This window comes from Drosophila mojavensis, unplaced genomic scaffold (assembly GCF_018153725.1).
Source record: "Drosophila mojavensis isolate 15081-1352.22 unplaced genomic scaffold, ASM1815372v1 contig_36, whole genome shotgun sequence".
Classification (NCBI taxonomy): Eukaryota; Metazoa; Arthropoda; class Insecta; order Diptera; family Drosophilidae; genus Drosophila; species Drosophila mojavensis.
In genome coordinates, this window is record NW_025318858.1 from 22956587 (window position 1) to 22981934 (window position 25348).

Genomic DNA, 25348 nt, shown 5'->3' on the forward strand with positions numbered 1-25348 from the left:
CTGCTGTTGCTGCTGTTGTTGCTGCTGCTGTGCTGAGCACTCCCCAATCCCGTTGCCAGTGGACGACAATTAGTTCTACATGTCGTCACACGTCGTAAGCCACAGGAAGCCACAAGAGAAGCAGCAGCAGCAACACGAGCAGCAACTGCAACAACAACAGCAGCTTCTGCTATAAGAACAACAACAGCGAATTCAATAACAACAACAATCTCAACAGCAACAGTAATCGTCAGCTTTTAAGGGGGGCTCCCAGCGGGGGGCTTGTCGTGCTTTGTCTGCACTTTCATCTCATTCTCTGTTCACTTGCGCACTTTGCTTTTGAAGCTCTCTATCTGCTGTTCATACTTATATTTATAGTCGTCTTATTGAAGCTCCCGCAGTTCCCTTTCCCCTCTCACTCTCTCTCATTCTCTTGCTCTCTCTTTCTTTCTGTTGCGGTTGTGTAATGCGACAACAAAAAGCGATCAGATGTCCTTCTACGGATGTGCGCTTTGCTCATTCTTAATGATCTTCACTTCAGTTGCGTACAGCAGCAACAACAACTACAACTACAGCAACAACAGCAGCAACAACAACTTTGCCAAGTTGAAGCTATCAGAGCTGACAGCGAGAGTGAAAAGTTGTTGTATTGTGATATCTGAAGAAGCTGTCATAAATATGCTCAAATTTCCATATATCAAAAGTCAACAGGAAAGGAATTTTTTCGGGTATTTCTTTTTTGTTTTCTTATTATATTTTACCTGCACCATTTTAATAAGATTTTTGAAGCCAAAGGGCTTGAATTCCATTAAAAGGAATATTTTATGCCAAAAGCTGAAGGCTGTTTTATCGGCTTAAAGCATTTACAGCTTATAATATTTATTATATTTTATTAAAGTATTAGTATTATTAGTATTTTTTTTACACATTTTTTTTAATATTCATAATTTATGTCTTATTAAAATATTATAATTATTTTTAATTTTTAATATATGTATATTTATATATTTGTAATAATAATTTATGACTTTCAATATTGATATATTATGAATTAAATTGATTCTTATATATAATTTTCATTTGCAATTCTTGTAAATTTTTACTTATAGTATCAATATAGAATTATTATTATATTTCTAAAACTGCTCTCTAAACAATCTTTAGCATTTGGCATCACTATCGCTCTAACTGCAAACCGCTGTGTGCGGTGCTTACTAATCAAGAATCAAGCCATTACCCATTGCCCATTGCCCACTGCCAATTGCTCGTCCTTGTCATAATAGTGCCTCGTAAGGAGTGCATCTAGCATGCTCTCTGATGATAAACTACATTAATGCCCCTTAAGTATGCCCATGTTTGCCAGGCTGGGCAATACGTGACAAGGGCTGCTGCCGACTAGTGCGAGCTCAGCAGCAGCAGCAACAACAGCAGCAGCAGCAGCTGTTGCAACTGGCAACTGCTTGTGCCATGTAATTGCAGTTGCTCACACTGTCATTTACCACTCAAAGCTGACTTTTTGTTGCAGCTAAATGATCAGCAGAACTACTGCAGCAGCAACTGACTAAAAACTTGTGCTGCTGGTTGCAGATTGCTGGTTGTAGGCTGCTGGTTTGCTAGCTGGTGCTGTGCGGCTGGCTCTTTGCATTGCTTTGGTTTCTGTGCCAGCAGATTCTAAAGGTCATTGCTAATAGCTGAGGCTGTCTGGACACGACGACACTTCCGTTTCCACTTTGCGGTAACAGCCCTAAAGATCGGCTCAAAAAGCTGCCGCTGCCGCCGGTGTTGCTGCTGCTGGTGTTGCTGCTGCTGCTGCCGGCAGCAACATGCCCTGAAACACGATAGCAACAGGATGAGTTGCACGTCAACGGAAGTCAAACACTTTATTCAGACATTTTTTTTTTTTATATAATTATAAAGATCTGCCTGTCTGTATATATATTCATATATATATTTGAGATCTCAACAGCTTTAGGCCAAGTCTCGAGCAGGTTCTGCTGCCAGCCTACGCTAGTGGGCGCAACTATCGAAGAGATTGTTGCCAAATATTAAGCGACAGGTTCTTGTTTTGCGGTCACACCCAGTTCTGGTCACACTGTATTTGCAGCCGCTCTTAGCTTGATGCCAAATCGTGGCAGTTGTTGTTGTTTGCTTCTTAGATCTGAATGCGGTCTATGCTCTGGCCAGGGACACGCTTGGCTGCAGCTGCTCAAAGAGCTGGCTAGAGAAGCTAGCCGAGTGCGTCCAAAGATATGGAAATCAGCCCGGCTGTCTGGCTGCTGAGTGACACGTGTTGCTCAGAGTTCAACAGAGTTCAGTCTATTAATCTATAGACAATGTATGTGCATGGCTGTTGCACTGTTACAAATAGTGATAGGTAAAATATTTAAAATATATTCCAAAATATTTTTAAATACTTTTTTTTTGTTTTTATTCACAACGTAATTTTTGCTATCGATTTGATGTCTCAAATTGTTCTTCATATATTTATTTTTACCGTGTAGTATACTAGATCATGATATATGACAACAATTATAGTGCACTATTTCTTGTTTAAAGTCTAAATTGTATTTTCTTTTTTATATTTTTAAAATATTTTTGGTACAATGTATGTATATTGTTAGAAAAATATTAACGAATTTTTATTCTATTTGAATATGTTCCAAAGAATAAATGAAGGTATTCTTTTTTATTACTTACATTTAAATATATTCCTATTTCTTGCAGTGTATTTAATTATAAAATATATCTATTACACATTGGTTAAACATTTTTTGATAACTTTTTAATTTGATTTAAATTTGGTAAAATAGTTTAAATAAGCGACATTTTTATATATATATATTTTTTTTATTTCTTATTTTTACTTATTTTTTTAGTTTTTTTTTATATACGTTTTTTTCAGTCTTTCTAGATAAATGTATGGCTGGTTATAACAACATTAGATAAGTTCAATTCTATACTATAATCATTTGTGGTCATATTTTGTGCAGTGTATTAGTTACTAGTACCTAGCAGCTAGTAGCTTAGACTAGCCCTTGTTGCCGCCCAGTTAAATGCAAGTACTTTTTTTATATTTTGCAAAAGGGCCGCGACTGCGACTGCGTCTGCGCACGAACAACGCATTTTTGTGCTTGTCATGCCGGTAATGACTGCAACAACTACAACAATAACAACAACTGCGAAACATAACATGCTACAAGTTTGGAGCTAGGCTAACTGCCCCAACTGAGCCATGAAAGCCAACCGTGCGCGTCCATTACCAAGTTCTACTTGCCCGCTAACAGCGCCAACTGCAACGGCAACGGCGACGGCGACTGCGACGGCGACTGCGACGTTGACGTCTTTAAGTTTGTTTTTTGTTATGCTTTTCAAATTCTTTCGTGGCATTAAATGTAATGAAAAGCAGACTAAAAAATGCTCGATAAGTAAAAGAAAATGTATATATATATATGCACGTGGTAATTATAATGACTGCAAGACATGAAAACGCCACAGAGTTTGCGTGTGCATGCGTGTGTATGCGTGCGTGTGTGTGAGTGCGTATATGCGAGTGTGTGTGTGTACCTAATTTGATATCTAAGCTATAAGAGGCTGGTGGGAGTTTATCTCTAAATTAGTTGTTTGATAATTTGTCTCATTAAAAAGTGCTTTACAACTTATGGAAAATGAGAGATAATGAAAAAAAGGTTATTAAAACTTGTAAGATTTCGGGTAAAGCTGAACGGTAACTATGAATTATGCTTATTATAGATTTTCTGATGAAAATGAAAACGGTGTGATCTCCAGGCAGCAGAGCAGCCAAGTTGTGAACAGCAAATCGTGGAGACAGAAAAAAGTATGAGAACTCTAGTTGGGATTGCTTGACTATGAGATACCTTGAAGCCAGGTTTATTTGCATTATTGGGCATTCGATTTATATACATCTTTTTATAATATTCTAGGGATTGAGACTTGAAGTTATAGGTTAAAGGGAAATTTAGAATAACCAAATTTAAAATAAATTATGATATTTTTTAATTGGAAACCATATTGAAAGGGAAGTCCCACTGTCCAATTTCGTTCACTCTTTTCATACTACGCATATCTTGTAGACGTGTGGGCGCTTTGTGCTAACTCAACCCCTTTCATTTACACTTTCTAACCGAAAATTGCTAAATAAAATTGAAACTGAGCTATTCTCAACTAGCTATTGGTAGAGTCGAGACTCGTGCAACTCGTTTGCCAGCAACAACAACAACAACAGCAACAACTCGCATCACTTTCTAACATGATTAGATGGCAGGTTGCTGTTTTTTCCTCCTCTTTTCCAGCCATACATGGAGTAATGAGCACTTTTTTCTTCTCAAGTTGATAATTACGATGAAATAGCAGAAAAAACAATAACAAAAACAACAACACGGAACGCAACTCATTTGTTTAGCTCGAGGGGTAAGAGAGAATCCCAAGCATAGATGATTTGGACATTTAAAGGGCGCGTAGGGCCAGCTTAGGTAAAATATTTGTTTATACATCAAAATACCAGTAGCCGATTTCAATTATAGCTATATAAATTTATATGTGTGTAATCAGCCCAGGTAAAGCCTCCCAAAAAGCAGAATGAAAACGAGTTGAGCCAGTGGAAGAACTGAGGTGATGAATTCTGACAGCGAAGCGTGGGAAACTGCGGCAAGAGGATCTTATGTAACCCATTGAAAATTGTTGTCTCTGACACTTATTAAATACAATGAGCTGTTGTAATTTTTAAGCAGATTTCTGGCAAGGTCTTATTTGCAAATCAATCAAAGTGTCTACGAAAATGAAAGAGTTGGTGACGGAGAAGAAGAAGAACAGGTAGCATTCTGAAAGCAAAGAACATGTCAATTAGAAATGCAAATGCGCAGAGTTGAAATGTTATTCCAAAGGCCAGCAAAGCAGAAAGAATAACATGAATAACTGAGCCTGGCTTAATAATATTAAAGTTATTGTATTCAGATGACAGTTAAACCACGCTATGATGAACTGATTAGGAGAGGTCACTCAATTTGCTTGATGTATTTTAAGAAAGATTGTTAGCAAAAGAAAAGTGAAAAGTTAAAGCCGAAGTACGCTCATACAATATACAATACAATATATACAGTATGAATTTCTCTCCATATATTTATTAGAATTTTCTCTGCGAACTGAATTGGAGCTGAGTATAAAAATTGTACAATATGTAGGTGAGAGTTATAGTTAATGGTATAGGTAATACATATACACTGTAACCGATTATCGATGTTCATCATTGTTTTAAAATATTAGTAAAATTTATTTATCTATAAAATATTTTAGGAGTTGCAAGTCCTCATTTCTATTGGTTTTTGCTTAAATTTTTTTATAAAGAATTTACCAATCCATAGAGCAGAAGGAGATATACAAAAAATAGACAACAAAATATTTTTAAGCTATCGCATTAAGACAACAGCCATAAATTATAATCAATTATTGAAATTCCATTCCTTTTAATTGAAGAACCCACACAAACCCTTTTCAAAAATCCACTTTAAGCCCACATCATGGCAAACTCTTATCCGATATTTTACTTACATGCACGCTCCTCTCAATCCACTTTGCATAGTCTCATGAATGCTAAACCAAATAACCCCAGGGCATGCACTTGTCCGCCATAAATCAAAATCAATTTAATCCCTCTGTAAATTTTCCAACAATTTAATTTTGGCAAAGTCTGCAGCGCATCAGCAACCCCTCGGCAAAGATGACAATTTGATAAGCTGCAACAGACGAGCACTTCAGAGAGAGCGAGAGAGAGAGAGAGAGAGAGAGAGAGAGAGTGAAGGAAAAAAGATGTACGAAAAGTATCAATTGGAAGCCCGCAGACTTTCACACAGAGCTCGACATAAATCAATGGAACTTAAGTCGAGCTCATTGAAATGAAAATTCAAAAAGCCGCTCCCACGCTCTCAGGCAGGCAGGCAGGCCGTCAGGCAGGAACCGCAAGGCCAAGCTAACGGTGCCCCAGGGAACAGGAAGCGACGGTCAGTTAATAAAGTAAAAAACAACCCAGCTACAATATAAAAAGGATACAAATATGGTATATGGGTAGAAATTGTCTGTCACGTGTGCTTTTAATTGATTTCTGGCAGGCGATTTGCATGGGAAATAAAAGCAAATGGGAAACTTGCAATTGAGATTGTCTTTCGATAAGTTGATACCCTGTAGTTTACTCAACGCAGATCGAAATGCAAACAGAAGTACATGAAATGTATTACCAAAGTTTTGATTGGAATTTATATGTGAGAAATTATAGTAGGATATAATTTTTTTGTTATATTAGTGTTATTAACTTTACGGATATAGATAATGAATAAAATTAGAACATATTTTATATATAAGGTTGTCATAATATTTTTTACGCTCTATGTTTGGCTTTGCTAACCAATAAATATCGATTATCCAAAATATAAGTAATATGTGATATTTTATAATATAAATTAACTGATGACTAACGTTTTGCTTAGGTAAAGTAGCAAGGTTCTGTTGAGTATTAGAAACTGTATGGGAATTGAATCGATATTTATCGGTTTCACTTTAACGATTGCTAGATGCCTTATAATAATATAAGCAGTTGTCAAAAATACATTAAAATATTATTGAATCGCCCAAAGTCGCTTCTCAATATTTCACACGCTTATACCCTACATCTAAGCTCACTTGCAGGGTATACGTGTCCTGGGCGCACACCTTGTTTAGTTTTCCACGGTAAAAGGGCTTGTTCGTGTTGGGTAATTAACTAACGCACCCAACAAATATTGTGTTAATATCCATAAATTCAGAACAAAATGCAAACCTTAACCCTTTTGTCGCCTTGCTGGCTACGCAGTCTGCCTGTCTCTCAGCGAGTTAGTTTGTCCGTCTGCCAGTCGCTTTGTCCGTTTAGTTCGTATGCAATTTGCATAGAATATTTCTCAAAAATAAAAAAAACTAGAACCCGCCCCATTGTCTGCGACATTCCTGTGGCGCACTCGAGCGGAACTCGGCCCCAGGTCCATGCCCAAGCCCAAGTCAGAGCTAAAGCCCGCGCTCTCAATGTAAATAAATATATGTATTTATTTTTATTTGTATTTTATTTTCTTCTTTTTGCTTCTTGTTTTTATTTGTATTTTTATTTAGCTGCACGCGTTAATTTATGCCAGAGAACTGTGGAGCGTCTGTGGCTCGCTTCGGTTAGCCGTTAAACCACATCCGAAAATTATACAATAAAATGTTAAATAAACTTGTTGTTACTTTGTTGTTGTTATTGCTGCTGGTTCTGCCTTAGCTGCTGTAAATTTATACAAACAGCTGCGCTAACCGCAACTGCAGCGCCAGCGTCGAGGCCTCAATTCTCAGCACTTTGCCGTCTGCTTGGCCAAGTAGCCAGCTGTAGGGTATATAACTACTTTAACTACTTGTCAAACTGACTGTCAATGCCCAAGACGACGAACTCAATGTGCGACTGCCAATCGACTGTCAATGTGTCCCAAAACGGAAGCAGTTAAGCTTTGAATAATTTATGAAAATCACTTTTATTGTTCCTCTTCGCCTGACTGCCAAATGTGCATATCAATTTTATTCTTATGCATTGCTGAAAGGCTTAAAATTGCCCAGAACTTGATTTTCACACTCTCCGCGCATGGCTTCTTTAAAATTGCTGTATTTGATGGCTTATGAGTTGGTAGTTATTTAAATTTATGAATATTATAGGGTAGTTCAATTTGCAACGTATTAAATTTTCAATTTATGGGAGCTCTATAAAATTTATAGTAAATATAGTTGGCTTTTATATGTGTTTTTTTTTACAGCATTTGAATATTACATATAACTATATAACTTAGCTTTCTAAATAAATGGATAGCTATATAATATTATTTTTAAGAGCTTTTCGGTATTGTAATTTCAGATATATTTATTTTATTGGTAGTAGAGAATAATAGGTTTTGAAATATTTAATAAGCTATCCTTATTGATAAGATAAATTCTTAATAAAAGATTATTAAATACCATTTACCTATGTATGCGATAGTACAAATTTTTACTCGTACTACTGAACAAAAAATTTTTTAAAGTACTATTACTGTCTTTTATATACATAAAACATGCATTTTTAAAATTTTAAATTAAATAAATTATATGAAAATACATTTTAAATAAAAAAAACCCATTATACCCTGATTTCCCATTTTCAATGGGTTCAGGGTATAAATAGTAAAAATAATAATAATCAGATTATATTAGTAGTAAAATATTTGTATTCAATAAGCTCTAAAAATATTATAAAATATATATTTTTTATTCGTAAATTAAAGGCTTGTTAGGATATAGTAAAATAAAATTTTTTTGAGAATTTTAAATAACTAGCATAAATATTATAATTTATAACCCAATCTCTGATAAATGTTTTTTTTTTTTTTTTGTTCCTAATGCTATGAAAATATTATATAAAGTATTTCTGGAATGTATAAAATGTATGAGTATGTCAGCTTGCGTTTATTACCACTAACAATTTTGTACATTAAGTAGTGTCCATAATTGAGTTATCTCTTAAGCTATAAACATTTGATAGCGCATATTTGTATGTCAAACGAACCGCAATTCAAGCTATCCGTAGTCATAATGGGAAACCCAAACATATAGTTACATACATACATATACATACATCTATCAGATATCGAATAGTGTTTAATATGCCAATGACAACGTTTTAGATTCCCAACCGCACAAATATCCACTTGACGACCCGGCTCAGTTTGTTGTTGTTGTTTTTGTTGTTGCTTGGGCTCCAAATATGGGCCTGACATTCTGGCCAGTGGCCAGTTGGTTACCGTGTGTATTGTGGCCACTTCCTAATTTGGTTCCGCTATTTATTCTCGCATGCTTTTTTTTAATATTTATTATTTAATTTACTAAGGCGAGTCTTGAATGCCAAACATTATACTCGAAATGTTTTGTATGCCTAATGCAAATGCCGGTGGAAGTTGGCGCGCACACACTTGGCCAAAACTGAGTGTTAACGAAAATAAAACAGACAGCAGAATAATGATGTTGAAAAAGAAAATGAAAATTGACACGCATTGCCATAAAGGAAGTTCAAGCTGTCTGCCCCTTTTGGCAGCAGCCGCTGGGCAGGGCTTCCTTATGGCCAAAGACCTCGAATCAGCCTCAGCGTGACCTTCAAGCCAAATATCTGAGCTTTGTTTGATTTTAGTTTTGGTTAAGTGCTTTCTATTTCAAGCTGGGAGCGGGAATGGGCTGAAGTTTATGTAAAGCTTTCGGTGTCTAAATTAAAGCGGACCTAGCTGCTATAAATTCTCCGTCGAATTGTGGAGCTGCTCGCATACCAGAGCCTCAGCCAACTTCCGGGCTGTTTGGGAAAGAATGCGAGTGCCATAGAATTTAGTTACGCATAGCTCAACGCCTGTGTGAATGGGTCATGGATAGCAGTTCTTACCTCTTCTTCTTGCTGTTCGCATACCAGAGCAACTTAGTTAGTGCATTCAAGTGGGTTAGTTGTGGGCGCCCAAGTCTCCAAGTGCAGCCTCTCACTAAGCAATGACGGCGAGATATTCAATTTGTATATATAGAAATGTGTGTGTCTGTGTAGCCAGAGATAATTGTCTGTCATAGCGAGCTGTCACTGTCTGTTAGGGAACTGGGAATGTGAAGTTTTTGTGGCGAAAATGTAGGCTAGAAAATCCAAAACATCGCAAGAGAATCTCTGATTTATTATCCGAAAAAATAAAATAAAATAAAATAGCACGAGATAGAAACATTTTTTTCTACTTACCCAAAAATTGAAAAGGTTTTTTTGATTTGACAAATTTATTTCGGGTAATGTACAAACTAAAGAGCATTGATAAATAATAAATTTATAATGATCAGAAATTGTTTATCTTAATTTATAAACTCTTCTCTATATACTCTATTTACGATCAAGTCGGTATCAAAGGAATAACTAAACAAGATCACTAACAAATTATTTTTGAAGAAGATGCAAGAAAGTATAATATTGTATAATATGAAAGTAGATATTCTTAAAAAAAAAAGAAGATAATTTAAGAAAAATGTAGAGCTCAATACATTTAGAGCACACCTCGTAAACTGTATAATAAAATAATGAGTTGAAACTCTATTATGATATATAAATCGAATTCTGCTCCTATATATGTATATAAAGTAGTCGTAATACCCGCAACACGCTATAGCCGCTATATATAAATATATATCTAACATATTTCAGAATCAATTTTACCACACTTACGTATTAGCTATAAAAGCAAAGAGAAACACACATCTATACCTAACTATACATATATTGTTGTCAGTTTATAGACCATTTAATGCTAGCTGGGAGAAGTGCCCATAAATGTCACAATTGATTGTTTACAGCAACACAGACCCAACGAGAGTTTTATGTGTGTGTGTGTGTGTGTGTGTGTGTATGTGCAGGCAATGAACTCTATGACTGCATTTAATAGGCAGCACAAACAAAAGACTTAGGCAACGAACTTGGCGGAACGCATGCCAAAAACTGGTTTTGGCCCAAAGCCAAAGGCAAACGCATATTTGCTTATTTCACGCGCACAGCGGCCAGTGCAACGGTTGTTTCAGCCAGCTACCAAGTGTATGAGGTGTAGCACGACTCCCACTAGTAACAAAGCTGATTGCCGCTCTGTTTGGCTGCCTTTTCTGCCAGTTCTCCAATCTGGCTTAAGTACGCACAGCTCCTTTTCTGCTCCTCTTTTTTTTTTTTGCCTTTTTTTCCCATGACTGAACAAACTTGTTCGCCGAATGAGTCATGGATGTGTAGGGCCGGCACAGAATCTTCTTCATCGATCGTCGGACAGTCGCAAGTATTTCACAACTTTGCGTCAAGCTTGCGTTCAGCTCTCAGCTCCTTTTGGCCCATGGTCTCAGTCTCAGTCTCATTCTATTTGTTAATTTGTTACTGCGTGGGAATGATGCTGCCTGGGACGTTGGCTCTTGGGACGTGCCTCCAAACGGGGATTAGTTTGAAAAGTATTTCACAACACTTCAAGTGCAAATTACTTTGGTATCTTAGCCTTTGGCCATGTCACAAGCGACGCTTGTTTAATGTAAATTGCGAACGCGCCGCCATTTACGGATCTAAACTTAGAACCGGACCACGGCGAACGGGTTTTCATGATTACAGAATTAAAATATGTTCTTAATTGTGTTCGTTCTTTATCAAAATGGAGGGGCTGGAATTAATTATTTATGCACAATGCAGCAGACAATGGGCGGCTACTCAGAATCCGTGCCATAATCCATGTCAGAAACGAAAGACTTAAGGCACAAACTTGGCATAATTCACTGCAAAGTAAAAAATAAAACGTTTACAGTTCAGTTGGCACCCCTTAGCAGCGGCAGCGGCAGCGGCAGTGGCAGTGGCAATGGCAGTGGCAGTAGGCGAAGCTGCTGGCCGAATGTAACGCGTGCCAGCGTCACCTACAAGAGGTTGGGCTGTTGGGCTGCTGAGCAGCTGGGCAGCTGCAGGCATTGCCAAGCGTCATACACGAGTTAACAGGCATCACATCCACATCCCCAACCCCATCCAAGCAGCCAACCAACCAACCAAAAAACCCGCATATATTAAGCAAGCCAAAGCAATAAGGCATATTTAGAACATGCACTACATGCACTGAACAAAATAACTAATGTATGTCAGTGGAATGCATAAATAAAATGTTTCAAATATTAATTCTTTAAGTTTAAGCTAAGCCTTTAAGTTTCATAAACAATATTTCAATTTGTAGATTATAAAACAATGTGAAGATAAAACTTTGTAGTATGCATTTGTTATATGACAGAATTTCCTACAGAGGTCACGAATTGGTCATACATTTGTGATATATCAAGAATCCATAGTCGATTCAATTAATATTTACATATATATCAAATTTGTACGATCGGTTTCTCTGAAATTTCTCTCAGTGTATTTCATAGAAGCGGCCCTGAACAAGTCCGCTGCACTTTTGGGCTTGTTATTATTAGCCGCTCATGTCGACCATGACATTTGTTTAAAACGAAAATAAATGGTATTGCGCGAACCAGACCTAAACTAAAACTCGATGCAGACCCAGACCTATGCCCATGCCCATGCCCGTGCCCAGGCCTATGGCCATGTCCATATCCAAGAGGCGAACGCAGCGTAGCTTGAAATGCTTCTTTACCTGCACCATGCACAACAAATTTTCGACTAACCCAAAATTGTGAAAGCAGCTAAAAACAAATTGCCAAATGCCCAATCAAGCGATGGTCAGGTCATCTGTGTAGTAGAGCCAGAGAGAGGGCGGCGGCAGTTCCACATCGCAGTCCTCATCATCTGTCAGGCCATTCTCGTCCAAGGTGCCATTCAAATTCAAGAGGCCACAGCGCTTGGCCTGAGTGGAAGTAGAAATTAGTTGAGCCCCTCAATAAGGTCTCCCTGCAGACTTACGCTGTTCGAGAACTTGCGCCACTCATAGGAGCCAGCATGATGATTGTAGCGGGACTTGTACTTCTGCTGAATGTCGTAGATGCTGTCCTCATCACATACGGTCATGTGCTGCACATGGCCAGTCAGCGCATTGATCACGCGTATGCGGCGTGGTCGTCGTGTGATGCGACCTATGTGATAAAACGGATCCTGACTCCACATGGCGTGCTTGGTTTTAGCGTATTCGCTGATCGCCACCTCCAGAATGGGTGGAAAGAGCACTCGGGGTCGGCCCGAGCTGGGCGAGATCTCGGTGCGCGGCTCACCGTTCTCGTGAAACAGATGCGTCAGATCCTTGCCAGCATGGGCCACCAGATAGTCCAGGGTCTGGATAAGAGCACAGCTATTCGATTATATAGATTTATATAAGAGGTAAAACATACGCGATTCCAGTGATCGCAGCGATCCTTGAGCATGGGCGTCAAATTGAAAACATTCTTGTGTATAACAACCCAACAGTCGAATTTCTTATTATGTATAACAATCTCATCCATGAGATAATAGCGCATAGTTCGTATGGGTTCAGCCATTTTTAGTGTTTGGATAATTAAGTGTATAATGGAATATAATTTACAAATTAAATTTTTGAATATGATTTTTATATTTATTGACAAGTTTTAAAAATGTAGCTTATTATCATAGAGATTAACATATTAATAGAGAGAGAGAGAGAGAGTTGGTAAATAGATTGTGATGAAATTTAGCATTGGGAAAAGAAAATATATAGGCTCCAGTTTATTTAAATTTAAATTCCCACAATATATATTAAACTACTTAATTAAAGAATTTTAATATAATAGAAAGAAGTTCCTATCTTATATAAATAGATTTGAATTAAAAATTATATTTGGTAATTCAATAATTCATTTTTTATTTAACACTTAAGTTGCAAACACATTTAAATTGCAAACTTAATGAAAGAACTAAAAAATGTTTTTTTTTTTTTCAATGAAATTCTTCTCTTCTACAAGAAATGTTCATCAGTTCTTAACTCGAACTGAGCCGCTACCAATCATATTTCAAGACACTTCACCCAAAAATCTTAATGAATTAACAATCTCAACCACAATCTACGGCTCTATGTAATGGGTACTTATATTGTTATTAAGTAAATGTTTGGTTATAAGTGCATTTGAAGCTTGTAAGAGATCTTATCCGTGGCCAGACCAATTAATCTCGGAAGTCAGCTGCAACGAGGCGTCTTCTAATTTCATTAGGAAAGACTTCGGCAGCTGAATTTCCATTCATTTCTTTTCGGCTGCTGCATAATTAGCCGGCAATTGTCAAGTCATCAGCGCCTCGCACAGCCATCAATTCGTGGTTATAAATAGAGAAATAGATTAATGATTGTTCCAACTGAAATGTGGTTGAGTTTGGGCCCCAAACAAAAGACAGTTTTATTGATGAGTTTGCTCAGCGTATGCGCGTTCTATGATATATGATATGTTTCCGAGTCGATCCGTTTAAGCTTTGGGCTACAAGCTTCTGGAGTGTGCCGTAAACGTGGGAACACTAGAACAAATATGTGCTCTTCATCTGGTATTTTCAGCATATTTCAGCTATGACAGATGGCTTAAATCAGTCGTAATGCGCTTTAACATTTCTCGCATATGTTGGCAAATTTCTGACTTTCTGCAAAATTACATTTGAATTGATAAAATAACATTTGGCTTAGGATCGGCACAACCCTTATGACGTTCTTCAACCACAACCGAAAACGCCTCACTAATATTCAGATAGTTGCTTTTCCAGTTTTCCAACAGTTGGTCCTGTTATTGGAGACTATCAAAACATAGGGCCACACGCCTCGGTATGCCTGGCGAGGTATCTCTTTATACAGATCTGACGTGAGCTGATGTTCCAATGAATTATGCCACACTCAGCAATTGCTGATGCAATCACCCTGATCCAGCCTCAGCGGGGGTGAGCGGTGCTCTTTTATCTGTTTACCCAAGCCATGTGACTGCGTCAGCTGTTGGTAAAAAAAAAAAAAAAAGTGATCACAATTTGTGGGGTGCTAAGCATTATGTAGACACACTCTGAACCCTGTGGTTATGTCTAATTGTTTTTACGCATCTAACGTTATTTGAGTATGTCATATAAGAGCTATCTAAATAAATATGATATATGATTTGAGTACATCAAATATATATGGTATAAAGTTACCTATCATAAAAGGCAGTTTGAAGATCATTTGATGGGTTCCACTAAGTGAGCTTTTTATGAACAATAATGGAGGCTTGGTTGCAATTCGAGAAGTGGAAATAGAAAATGTATCTTAATTATAAGTAACAGTCGCTCAGTATAAAATTGTTATATCATATTTAAAAAAAAAATCTTTATATTATATCATAAGCCACTGTCTAGAAAAGAGTCGTCTAGCGTTTTAGCTATACCTATTGTCATAAAATCGCCCACTCTGGCCTTCTTTAACATAAGTTAGCCTACGTCTATTGACACCTTATTCAATTGCAATTCAACAATTTTATTGTGAATAAATCAGTGAGAAATCAATGGCACAACCAACTTTGGCTGCCAGTTAAACCTGCCATGATTTGATATATCTATTTATATACATATACTATATATACATACTATATATATACAACTTTATCTATCTTTTTATGCAACTGGCGCCGCACTTTGTGTCAAGGCTATGAAAATGGAGACAACATCTCAAATGCCTCCAACTAGTTTTTATTTTATTTATTTGATTTCTTGTTTTAGCCTACGCGCGTTTCTCTTTATGGTGATTGCAATTTTAATTATTCCAGTGAGATAAAAAAAATGCCAACTTAAATTAAATAATGAATTCAAAATGCAGTCAGCTGCGGGCTTGGAAAATCCGCTGAGAGTGGGCAAATTGTTTAAGTGCTCAGGTTAGATGCTTCAAATATGATATATTAAGAGCATATTCAAGTAAACAAAGTGTTTTAAATATAAATTGAAAAAAATAAAATTATATTTATATGCTTAAATAATAATAATAATTCCTAGAGTTCTATTTACTTTACACAATTTTTTAACACAATAATTAGTATCAGGGTATTTTTTTAGCATCGTACACCCGACTAGAGCACTCACATTTGTGTGTGTGTGTGTTTTTTTCACTCGGTAGTGCATTCAAATCGAATTGTGAATAATGTGTTTTCCTTTTTTTCTGCTTTAATTTTTGTGTTGTTGTAATTTGAAGTTTTTGTGCAGCGCTGGGGCAATTATTGCCGCTGCTTGTGGATGCTGCTGCTGCTGCAGTAGTTGCTGCTGCTGCTGGCACTCAAGTGCACATTTCCTGCCATTTACAAGAGAGCGCACACATACACACTCACATACACATACATTGGAGTATTTGCTGCTAGTTTTTATTTATGTTCAAAACGCACTTAATGGGTTTTTCAGCCCATTGTTCGATCTGAAACGGCAGGGGGAGCCCTGGTGCACCGTCCACGGCCAGACCCATAGCCCGGATCCCGAATTATGACCCCGTCGCGGTTCCTCCTGCAAGTGGCTGCGTCTGCGCGTGACGCACGTGGTGCCGCATTGTAGGGGTTGCTGTTAGAGTTAGGCGCAAGGGTAGCTGCCTAACTGGGGGTTGATTATGCGGCCAAGTGACCCGCAGCATTTGCTGTCGCTTGTGCCTGCCACACGCAGTCAACGCCTTGACCCAAGTGCTGCCAGCTGCAGCTGCAACAACTGCTTGCCCAAAGATCAGCACACACACACACACATACACGTACACACTTGGCGTGTCAAATGGCCAACCAGCTGTTGGCATCGCCTCAGCTTAAATCAAAACACACAAATTATGCCTCATCGGAAAAACTCAAAGGTTTCCATTTCTATTACTTTTTCTCGACGCGAACATATGCGCAGCTTCACAGTTCAACTGCGAACAATTAGCGCACTCACCCTCATTCGGCTGCCCGATGTTGGCTTTGCCTTCAAATTGTCCACAAGTGTCAGCATTTTCACCCACAGTCCAATATATGCAAATGAGGCTCATTCTAAGTCAGAAGCATTCCACAATTTCCAGCTGCAGCTGTCCCCATTGTGAATAATTTTTGGTCAAGGGGTGAACTATTGTAATACGCTGAGTGGCCACAAAGTGGCTGAGAAGGGCTATTAAAAAGTTGCAACAATAAATTGTAAAGGTGTAATTTACATTGCATCCAATTTATTTAAAATTTGACTGCAGACTGCATAAACTGCAGAGAGTATACAAAAATATATATAATAATATATAATATATATGAGTCATTTTGTTAAAGCATATGTATGCATAAAAGTAAATAAATATATATACATATATAATATTTTTGTGTAAATTAAATTTTTTGTATAAATTAAATTTGCATAAAATTGCATGCATATTAATTAAATATATGCATTATATAAATATATATCACTCAAATTTGTGAACTTTAAAAGCTCCTGTTTAAAATTGATTTTTCTATAAATTTAATTTTCTAAATAAATTAGCTTCATGACAAGAAACTCACTCCATGACAAGATTTACTCACATACTAAGGTAATATATAATATGTAATTTTGCTGCCATATATACTTAAATTAATTTTTCGTACATATAAATAATATTAATAATACAAATTCAAATAGAAAACATTTTTTTATTAGTTGGTTTTGAGTATTATAAGAAAGTATGCCATGGAAAATATACAACCGACTCGAGCTAAGAGTGTACGACCTCATCTGCCTCAATTATTCATTATCATTAGGGGTATCTGCTCGTCGTGTAAGCTCCACACTTCCTTTTTGCAGCTTTATGAGTTGCGTGATTAAACGACTTTTGCTTTTCGGTGGCTATTTGTATCCTGCTGTTGCCGCTGCTGTGGTTTTTGCGGTCGACACGGATGTGGAAATGGTTGGCTTTTTGGCAAGGATGTGAACATACAATGGCATAACGGCATAATTGCCAACTGATGTTTGATGAATGCAGCGACAGCTGTTGCTGCTTCTGGCACTGCTGCTGCTGTTGCAATCAGACAGCCCAACTCGAAGGCCAATATTAAAATCCACTTAGGAAGCGACGCGTGGCGCTGGTAGACAAACCAATTAAAGTAAACACAGAGTATCTGTAAATCCTTTTAGCGAGGCTTGCGCTCTGCTGCAACATATTATATTCACCCCCGACATATTATCCTTCTGCCAAGCCTTTCACCCAGTCCTTTGTTATTTGGTCTCTCTCTCTCTTTCTGTTTGTCATTGTTGCGAGTGTTGCCATGACAAAGCCCGAAATCCCAGAGGCTCGTTGTCCGCGCATGCGCAACGGCAGCTGCTTGGCAAACAAACTGACCCCGATCCGATCCCTATGCCGTCTCCTACTCTGAGCCCGACTCTAGGGCGCTGACTTGTGTAATCCTGCGGAAGTTGATTTTATCACGTGTGTCCATTAGTTTACATTTTTGGTTTCCTTAGCATTTGCATTTGGTTCTCTCTGGCGGCCACAATAAAACGCGTCGAAGGCTCGAAATGTCAACGAAACTGGGTTCAAAGTTCAGACCAAAACATAAATTTGAAACAAGGAAATGGATTTTGAAAGCATTAGAGAAAGGTATTTTAGAGTCTGAGAATTAAGCAAAGAAATTTGTTGATTAGTAGAGTCAATTTCAATGGTATAAATTGACCTCTCTTAAGTCCGGATTCATTATGTATTGATTCCTTATGGAAGTCAAGAAGTAAAAGACCAAGAACTCTTGACTTATTCGGTATATATGTCTAAATACTAAAGATATCTTGTAGAGCTCAAGAAGTAGAGGGTGGACAAGAATCAATACCTAAGCTTATCATATCCTTCCTCATTCACAGTTCCATTAAATATTTGTATATATGTATAATATCAGCCTCACATGAACTCCTGTTCAACACCGCTAACGTCGTTAATACAATGTAATCCCACAAAACAAGAGAGAGAGAGAGAGAGAGAGAGAGAGAGAGAGAGAGAGAGGGAGAGAGAGAGAGAGACAGACAGACAGACATCGGTATATACAAAGTATAGAAAGAGACGAAGCAACAACAATAAACAATTTACTAAAGTAAAGCAAGCGAATTGACACTTGTTTTAAAGCACAAAACTTCAATAAATATCAATAAAAATAAAGATATTCACGCAGCTAATTGAGGCAACAACTACTTCAAAAGCAGCAAAGCCGACAAGATGCAACCAGCAAGAGCGAAGAGATGCGTGAGAGACAAGAGTGGTTTAAGTCGGAGTTTATTTCGCAGTCAGAGTTAAGCCAATAAGTAAATACAGTCAAAGGCAAAGGCGTGATGGGGCCTTAACTGTAATCATATTAACTAAAAAAGCGCAAAAGCTTAATTAAATTGCCAAAACAAAAACAACAAAAAATACATACAACGTTGTTCTTGTTGCTGTTGCTGTTGCTGAGACTGGGAATGCGCCTAAATAATATTAAAATATGCGAAGCTATTTTGCTGACATCGATGTGAAAAAAGTGTAAAACAAGAAAGTGCAGTTGGCAAGGGCAAGTCGCACCTGAATTACCCTAGAACAACTCTAAAGCTCTAAAAGAGATTTCTTTACGAGCAATTACATAAGCATATATGTATAAATATATGTAGTATATTTTCTTAGATAATGAGGAGAGAAATACGGTATCAATAAAAATTAATAATAATTAAAAGTATTATTCAAATATGATTATATAAAACTCAATTTATGTATACATATATATGGGGAATATGTTTATTTGTTTCTCTTGGCTAGCTATGCTAACCGTTGTCCTTTCTTTTATTGAGCTTTCCTTTCATCGTTTATTTTGTCTTTACTTTCCTGCTGTCCATCTATCTGTTCGTTTCTACATATGTCCTTCGGCTTATCCAATCTTTCTCTCGCCCGTCCTCTTATCAATACTTTCTGTCAAATATACAATAGAAATATAGAATTCAGCTTTTAAGAAATATTTCCACAATACAAATTGACTCGAATATCAATTCTGTAGTCGAAGCTGCAAAATTCCAAGCAAAAGCATTATGAATGTCAGAGTCTAGATACCTTCAGTGAGTGTATCAAAAGGAATTTGCTTAATGACAATGTCTACAGCCACAGCAAGAACAACAACATAAACAAGAAGAAGAAGAAGAAGAAGAGCAACGACAATGCTAGCAATTAAGTGCAATGAGTGGCAGGCAGGAAGTTTTTGGGGAGCTGCACGAGCAGCGACCTTGCAATGTCGCAATGCACAATGGTCCAATGATGATGGGGCCAATGATAATGACGACATTGGCTGTGGCCAATGATAATGCTGAGTTGCTGCTGCAGTTGCTGTTGCTGTTGCTGTTGCTGTTGTTATGCTAGTCGGCTGCTTGTTAAACTTTGTCTGGGGTAGCTGTAGACTAACTGTTAACTGTGGGCCATGCGACGCCCACAACTGGCAACATTCCAGCACGCCAAGCTAAATGTGAATTAACTAATCTAACTGCATGTTGCATGCCACATTGCGGCAGCCATTAAATTATGGCTAATAATAATGCAATTTGCAGCAGTTCTTTCTTCTTCAGCTGGCATTTGCATTGGCAGAGCGAAGCGAGTGCAAAATAGCTGCCACTTGTGGCAAGGTGTTGGACGAGCTGATTGCCTGACCGGTGGCCCAAAGGGCCTGAATGGGTTGCTCTATATATGTATGAAGAAAAATCTGTCTGCTAAGTGTTTACTACATCAATTTTGTAGTAAATAAAATAGAATCATAAATAGAACTATAATTTGTAGCACTTATGTTATAATTGAACTATGCAAAACAATTTAAATGTAAAAATATTAATGAAAATTCAAAGTATTGAACTATCCAATACGATCTAAATACAAATTTAATGACAATTCTGAGTACTTTCTATACATTATAATAAGATATTTATAAACTCTAGAGCTGAAGGCCTCTGCCGCCATAGCCATAATACTAAGCTAGCCTTTAATTTTATTATCAATAAGTTAGCTCTTAAATAAGTAAATAAACAACAAGTTTATAATTATTTTTTACTTCGCCTTTTTTTTATAAATTCAATAACAATTTATCTCTTGCTAAACTATTTACATTATATTTTGATTTATCTTCACATTTAAGTAGTCAATTTTTTCAGGTCTCTCACAAGACAATGCTCTAAGTTCGCCAGAGTTGAAAGACAACTGCTCCTTAGCTACAGTTTGACAGTCACCAAGACCAGGCAAACTTTTTTGTTCGCCACTTGCCAAGCATTGCGCAGTCGCTGCAAAGTTTCTACTTAGATTTTCTGTATTTGCTCAGCTGACTAATCAAGCGCACAAAGTTTGTGAATCATTGGGCATACATATAGTATATATACAAATAAACATATGCGGACATTAGTAAGCATTTTAAGCGGCATGTTTTCGCAATCAGCGCCCACTGCCCCGCCTACCAACAACAATATGTTTATTTTTTGTAGACATTTCGTCGCCACTGCGAAAACAGAAGACGACAAAAATTCAACGAATCTAAAAATAATACGAATTTATATTTGCGGCACATCTCGCGTTGGGCCAAATTGCCGATTGCAACATTTGTTTGAAATGCCAAAGCGAATGCTGTGGCATGCCCCCGCTCTTTGCCCGTCTCACAGTGTTCGTGTAGACTAAACAAAGATTGTTAGCCAAAGTTTTTTGCTTTTTATTGTGCTGCAAGGCACGCGCCAAACTGAGAGTTCGCCGGAGCTGGAGCTCGAATGTGATTTGGAAACTGCATCTGCGTTTGATTCGCATAATCATGACCATAATCGCTTGTACCCTGGACCAGCTGCCAGACGTGCCAAAAATAGGTTCAACCTTATTGATTTATGCTTGGAGCGAACTGCTGACACTGACATTTATATGACTCTTAATGTCTGGAGTCAAATTGATTTATACCCTGTAAATGAGTATGAAAAGCCGATGATATATTTGTAGTAAATTAAGTGAGAAACATAGTCTATAATATTTGCGCAAACCCAAACGACGCCTTTTCTATTTTAAGCAAATAAATAAGTATTAAGTAATGAAGTTTAATAAAATATAATTAAAATATTAAATAAAATTAATTAATTAAAATTTTTAATTAATTAAATTTAATTAAAGCATATATTTATATTTTATTTATTGTTAATTATTTATTTTAATTTATGCTGTTTTTACAATTTCTTTTAATAAAAAAAAAAATATTTTTATTATAGTTATGTTTTATTTTTAGTATTCATCTATTCTTTTTATGTATAAGAAATATATTTCTCACTATTTGCGCTAATTTCATTATTCATACGTGTAGGCATCTTCAACTCTTAAGAATATAATGGGTATCTCGTATTTATCAGTAGATGTTCTTTACACACACACACACACTCATAGAACACTCATCAGAATCGCTTGCGTCAATCATTCAGCCATTCATGTGTCATCTATTGGCATCCACTCCACTCCACTGTATCGCTCTCCGCACTTCCCCTGCCCCTCCTCCAGCCCCATCGCCTTAGCCCACATTCCATTATCAGCTATAAACGCAGCCATTAAGTGCTCTTCTTGATTTGAATCATTTGATGTTATTTATGTTGATGTCTGAATGTCCATTTGTGAATGAATTTTTAATCAATAGATTTTTTATGCGCTACCAAATTTGGCAACGGCGAGGCTTAGCGGCTAATAAAAAATGACAATTTAGTGCTTATGCTCAAAGCCGATGAGAAACAATGCATTCAAATTGTATGTGAACAGTGGTCAGGTGTGTTTTCCCCCACCTGGATAGCTGGCTGCCTGGCTGAGTGACATCACTGTGGAAAACGTGAGGGAAAATCGCCGAATAAAATCTGCTCGCCGAAATGGATCGACGTCAGCGCTGACGTCGCAGCATCTCATCGATAAATCACACACACACACGCAAACATACACATATGAGCGTGTGTTGGCACACATGAAAAGCGAATTTTCTCCCTGAGCGAAAAAAAAATATATATCGTCGGAAAATTCATTGGTTGAGTTTGAGTGTGTGTATATGTATGTGTGTGTGTGTGTGTGTCTATTTTGTTGGCTTTTCTTGGTCAACTTTTCCAACTGGCGTTTGCTGAGCGCCTGCTACAAATATCGGAAAATTCCTTTGAGGATTTTGGCACAAAGGCGAAAACGCCGCAGCGGCAACCTTTGATGATTTTCCACGCAGCGCACGCTCTCGCTTGCTCTCGTCTCGGTTCTCCATCTCTCCATCTCCCTCAACCCGCTGGCTGTATCTGTTGAGCATTCATTTTCCAGACGAGACATTTGCAACCCCCTCTTCGCGCTGCCGGCCACCCCTCAGACACATGAAAAAATGTTTTATGGCCAAACATTCAGTCGTAGCCGCAGCTGCTGCCCCTTCGACTGAGTTTATCTGCCTCAAGTGTTGCCGGCTGCTGTTGCTGCTGCTGCTGCTGCTTCCTCTTCTTCTTTCACATACTTATTTCATTTGACTTTTTGGAGGAAAAACATTTTCCTCGGCTGCGTGTGTGTGCTCAGTTTCTCAATGTTTCCGCGCGTGTGTGTGTGTGAGAGTCTGTGTGTGAGTGTGCGTGTATGTGTCTGTTTGAGTGCTCCTAAACGGTTCTCAACTTCTGCGGTAGCTGCTGCTGCCTCGCCTCGACTTCTGCTGCTGCTGCTGCCTGTTGGCATCGATTTCTGTTCGCCTGTTACATAATTCGCGTAATTTATTCAATTTTCTGAATTAATTTTTTACGAACCGCGAGTTTTTGGCTTTGCATATGAATTATTTGACTTTTATTAGGTCAACACCTTGACATCAAAATACTTACTAGTAAATTTTGAAATATACTTAATATTATTTTAGCTAACATATAATTGAAATAGATATTCGCTCCAAAAATTGTAATTTAGTTAATTTTTTCAATTCATTGTTTAGACGATCTAATTACACTCACATTGAATTGTCGCATTCTGTGACAATTTTATTTTTAAAACATTTCTTTCTGAGTCGCGCCAGCTGTTGCCAATTGACAGCAACTAGTTGCAAGTGGCGCCATCTACTGCCCGTTTATGGCGACAGTTGTGCTTGCTTAGCTAAGATAACAACCCTCAAAGAGTTTGCTCATAGTTTATAGCTAAATTTTATAGCTGATTTATATATTCCATTTATTGGTTTTAACCATAATTGGTTGAAACCATAATTATATAAGCAATATTTACATTTATATTGCAAAAGATTCTTTATTCTTCATTTCTGCAATACCTCTAATCTTACAGCTATAAATTGAAGTAGCAAAAGTCTACGAAATATGTATACATACAAACTGTACATGCAGGATCTGAAACAAATAATAATAAAGAACAAATCCTTTAATTGCAGTTACATAACATAATTTATACAAAATATATGTGAAAAATTGAAATGCCATAAAAATGGCATAGGCTTGCTTGTCTTTTAATCAGAGACCATTGGATCACACGCAGTCTAAAGCTGGCGAAGCAGGGGCAAGCCTTATTGTCTGCCTTATATACCCTGTGCTATATCTACAATCAAACATATCCTATCTGTAAGGCAAGGCGTTGATGAATTAAGCACTAAAGCCAGCTAAGTAAATCAAAACCGCAATCAAGAGAATTGCTCTGGGCACATTTATTGCTGTTGTTGTTTTAGTTTTTGTTGTTAATGTTGCGCGCTGAGTCGAGTCTGAGTGTCTGGTGCTCCTGTTACTCTTCCTCTTCCTGTCGCTAACGCCGCTCCTCGTGCTCCTGTTACGGCAACGCCCAGCTGCAGTGGGAAACAACAAAGAGCTTGCCGCAAACTGTGGCACACTGTGGCACTCTGTGGCTGCCTTAGGGTCGGGGGTCTTTTGTGGGCATTGGGAGTGAGAAGACTCTATAATCTCGTTCAGTTAAGCGTCACGCATGCCACTCCCCTAAATTGATATGCCGGGCATGGCAAATGCAAACGCAAACAGCAACAAACATCATCATCAGACGGCCAAAAAAAAAGAAGAAGAGCCAGGGAAAGAACGAGAGCGAGAGAGTGCGAGAGAGATGGAGTGAGAGTGAGAGAGAAACGCAGTCATCAAATCGTTCCTTGTCGCTGGCTGTCGCTTGGTGTTGTTGTTGTCGCTGTTGGTTGCTGGCAGTTGGTGGTTGGTGGTGCGGCGGCATGCGGAAAATCATCAAAGCGTTTGCACGGCGGCTTTTTGCCTTTCATTGCGGCATTTCAAAGAAATGTTCCGACACACGGAACAGGCGAACAGAAACCAGACGAAAGCTGAAATTGTGCCAAAATACCAAACGAAATCGAAAACTCGAAAAAAAAAACATACATACACACACACACACACGCACACACACATGCACAGGGGGCAGGGCAACTCAGATGCGCTTGAACCACCACAGCAGTCGCTAGCATATAAAATTGGCTATGACCCGATTTGCTGCTAGTTTCATTATTATTTATTTATATATTGTGTGTATTTTTTGGCGCGGTATTTTTGCTTTGTTCTGCAAAGCGAAGCGGCGCAAAGGGGTGGCAAGTGGCAATGGGCAATGGGCAATCGGCAATGGGCAATGGGTGCGGATCTAAGCGGGTGTGCGGGCTGGCTTGGCAAAGGGTGCTACACCTAGGGGCGTGTCTGTGGCGTGCAGCATAATGAAACACATTGTGAAGGTCGGACACAAGTGCTCGAAGCTGTGCGTTAAGTATGTGATTACTTTCTCACTACACAGACACACTGCCTCTGGCACGTAACGTGAAAATTTGCAAAAATGTGGGGAAATGAAACTGAGTTTGCCTTTAATCCAAAGAACATATAAGTATAAGTGTAAAGAGTCCGATCTATGCAAATAAAAAAATGTCGCCAGATTTTTGTTGTCCT

General features: G+C 37.8%; 1 protein-coding gene and 1 long non-coding RNA gene across 2 annotated transcripts; both read right to left on the bottom strand.

Moving 5' to 3' along the window:
• Positions 1-8469: 8469 nt before the first annotated feature.
• LOC116803920 lies at positions 8470-9846 on the bottom strand. Its single transcript, XR_004363942.2, has 3 exons — positions 9782-9846; positions 9446-9712; positions 8470-9358 (listed from the first exon to the last, which is right to left on the bottom strand). It is a non-coding gene; the product is annotated as an uncharacterized LOC116803920 (long non-coding RNA).
• Positions 9847-11710: 1864 nt separating this feature from the next.
• LOC6577584 (cytochrome b5 domain-containing protein 1) lies at positions 11711-13120 on the bottom strand. Its single transcript, XM_002003503.4, has 3 exons — positions 12877-13120; positions 12455-12820; positions 11711-12398 (listed from the first exon to the last, which is right to left on the bottom strand). The coding sequence occupies exons 1-3, from the start codon at positions 13021-13023 to the stop codon at positions 12264-12266; spliced, it is 648 nt and encodes a 215-aa protein (XP_002003539.1). The 5' UTR covers positions 13024-13120; the 3' UTR covers positions 11711-12263.
• Positions 13121-25348: the final 12228 nt, after the last annotated feature.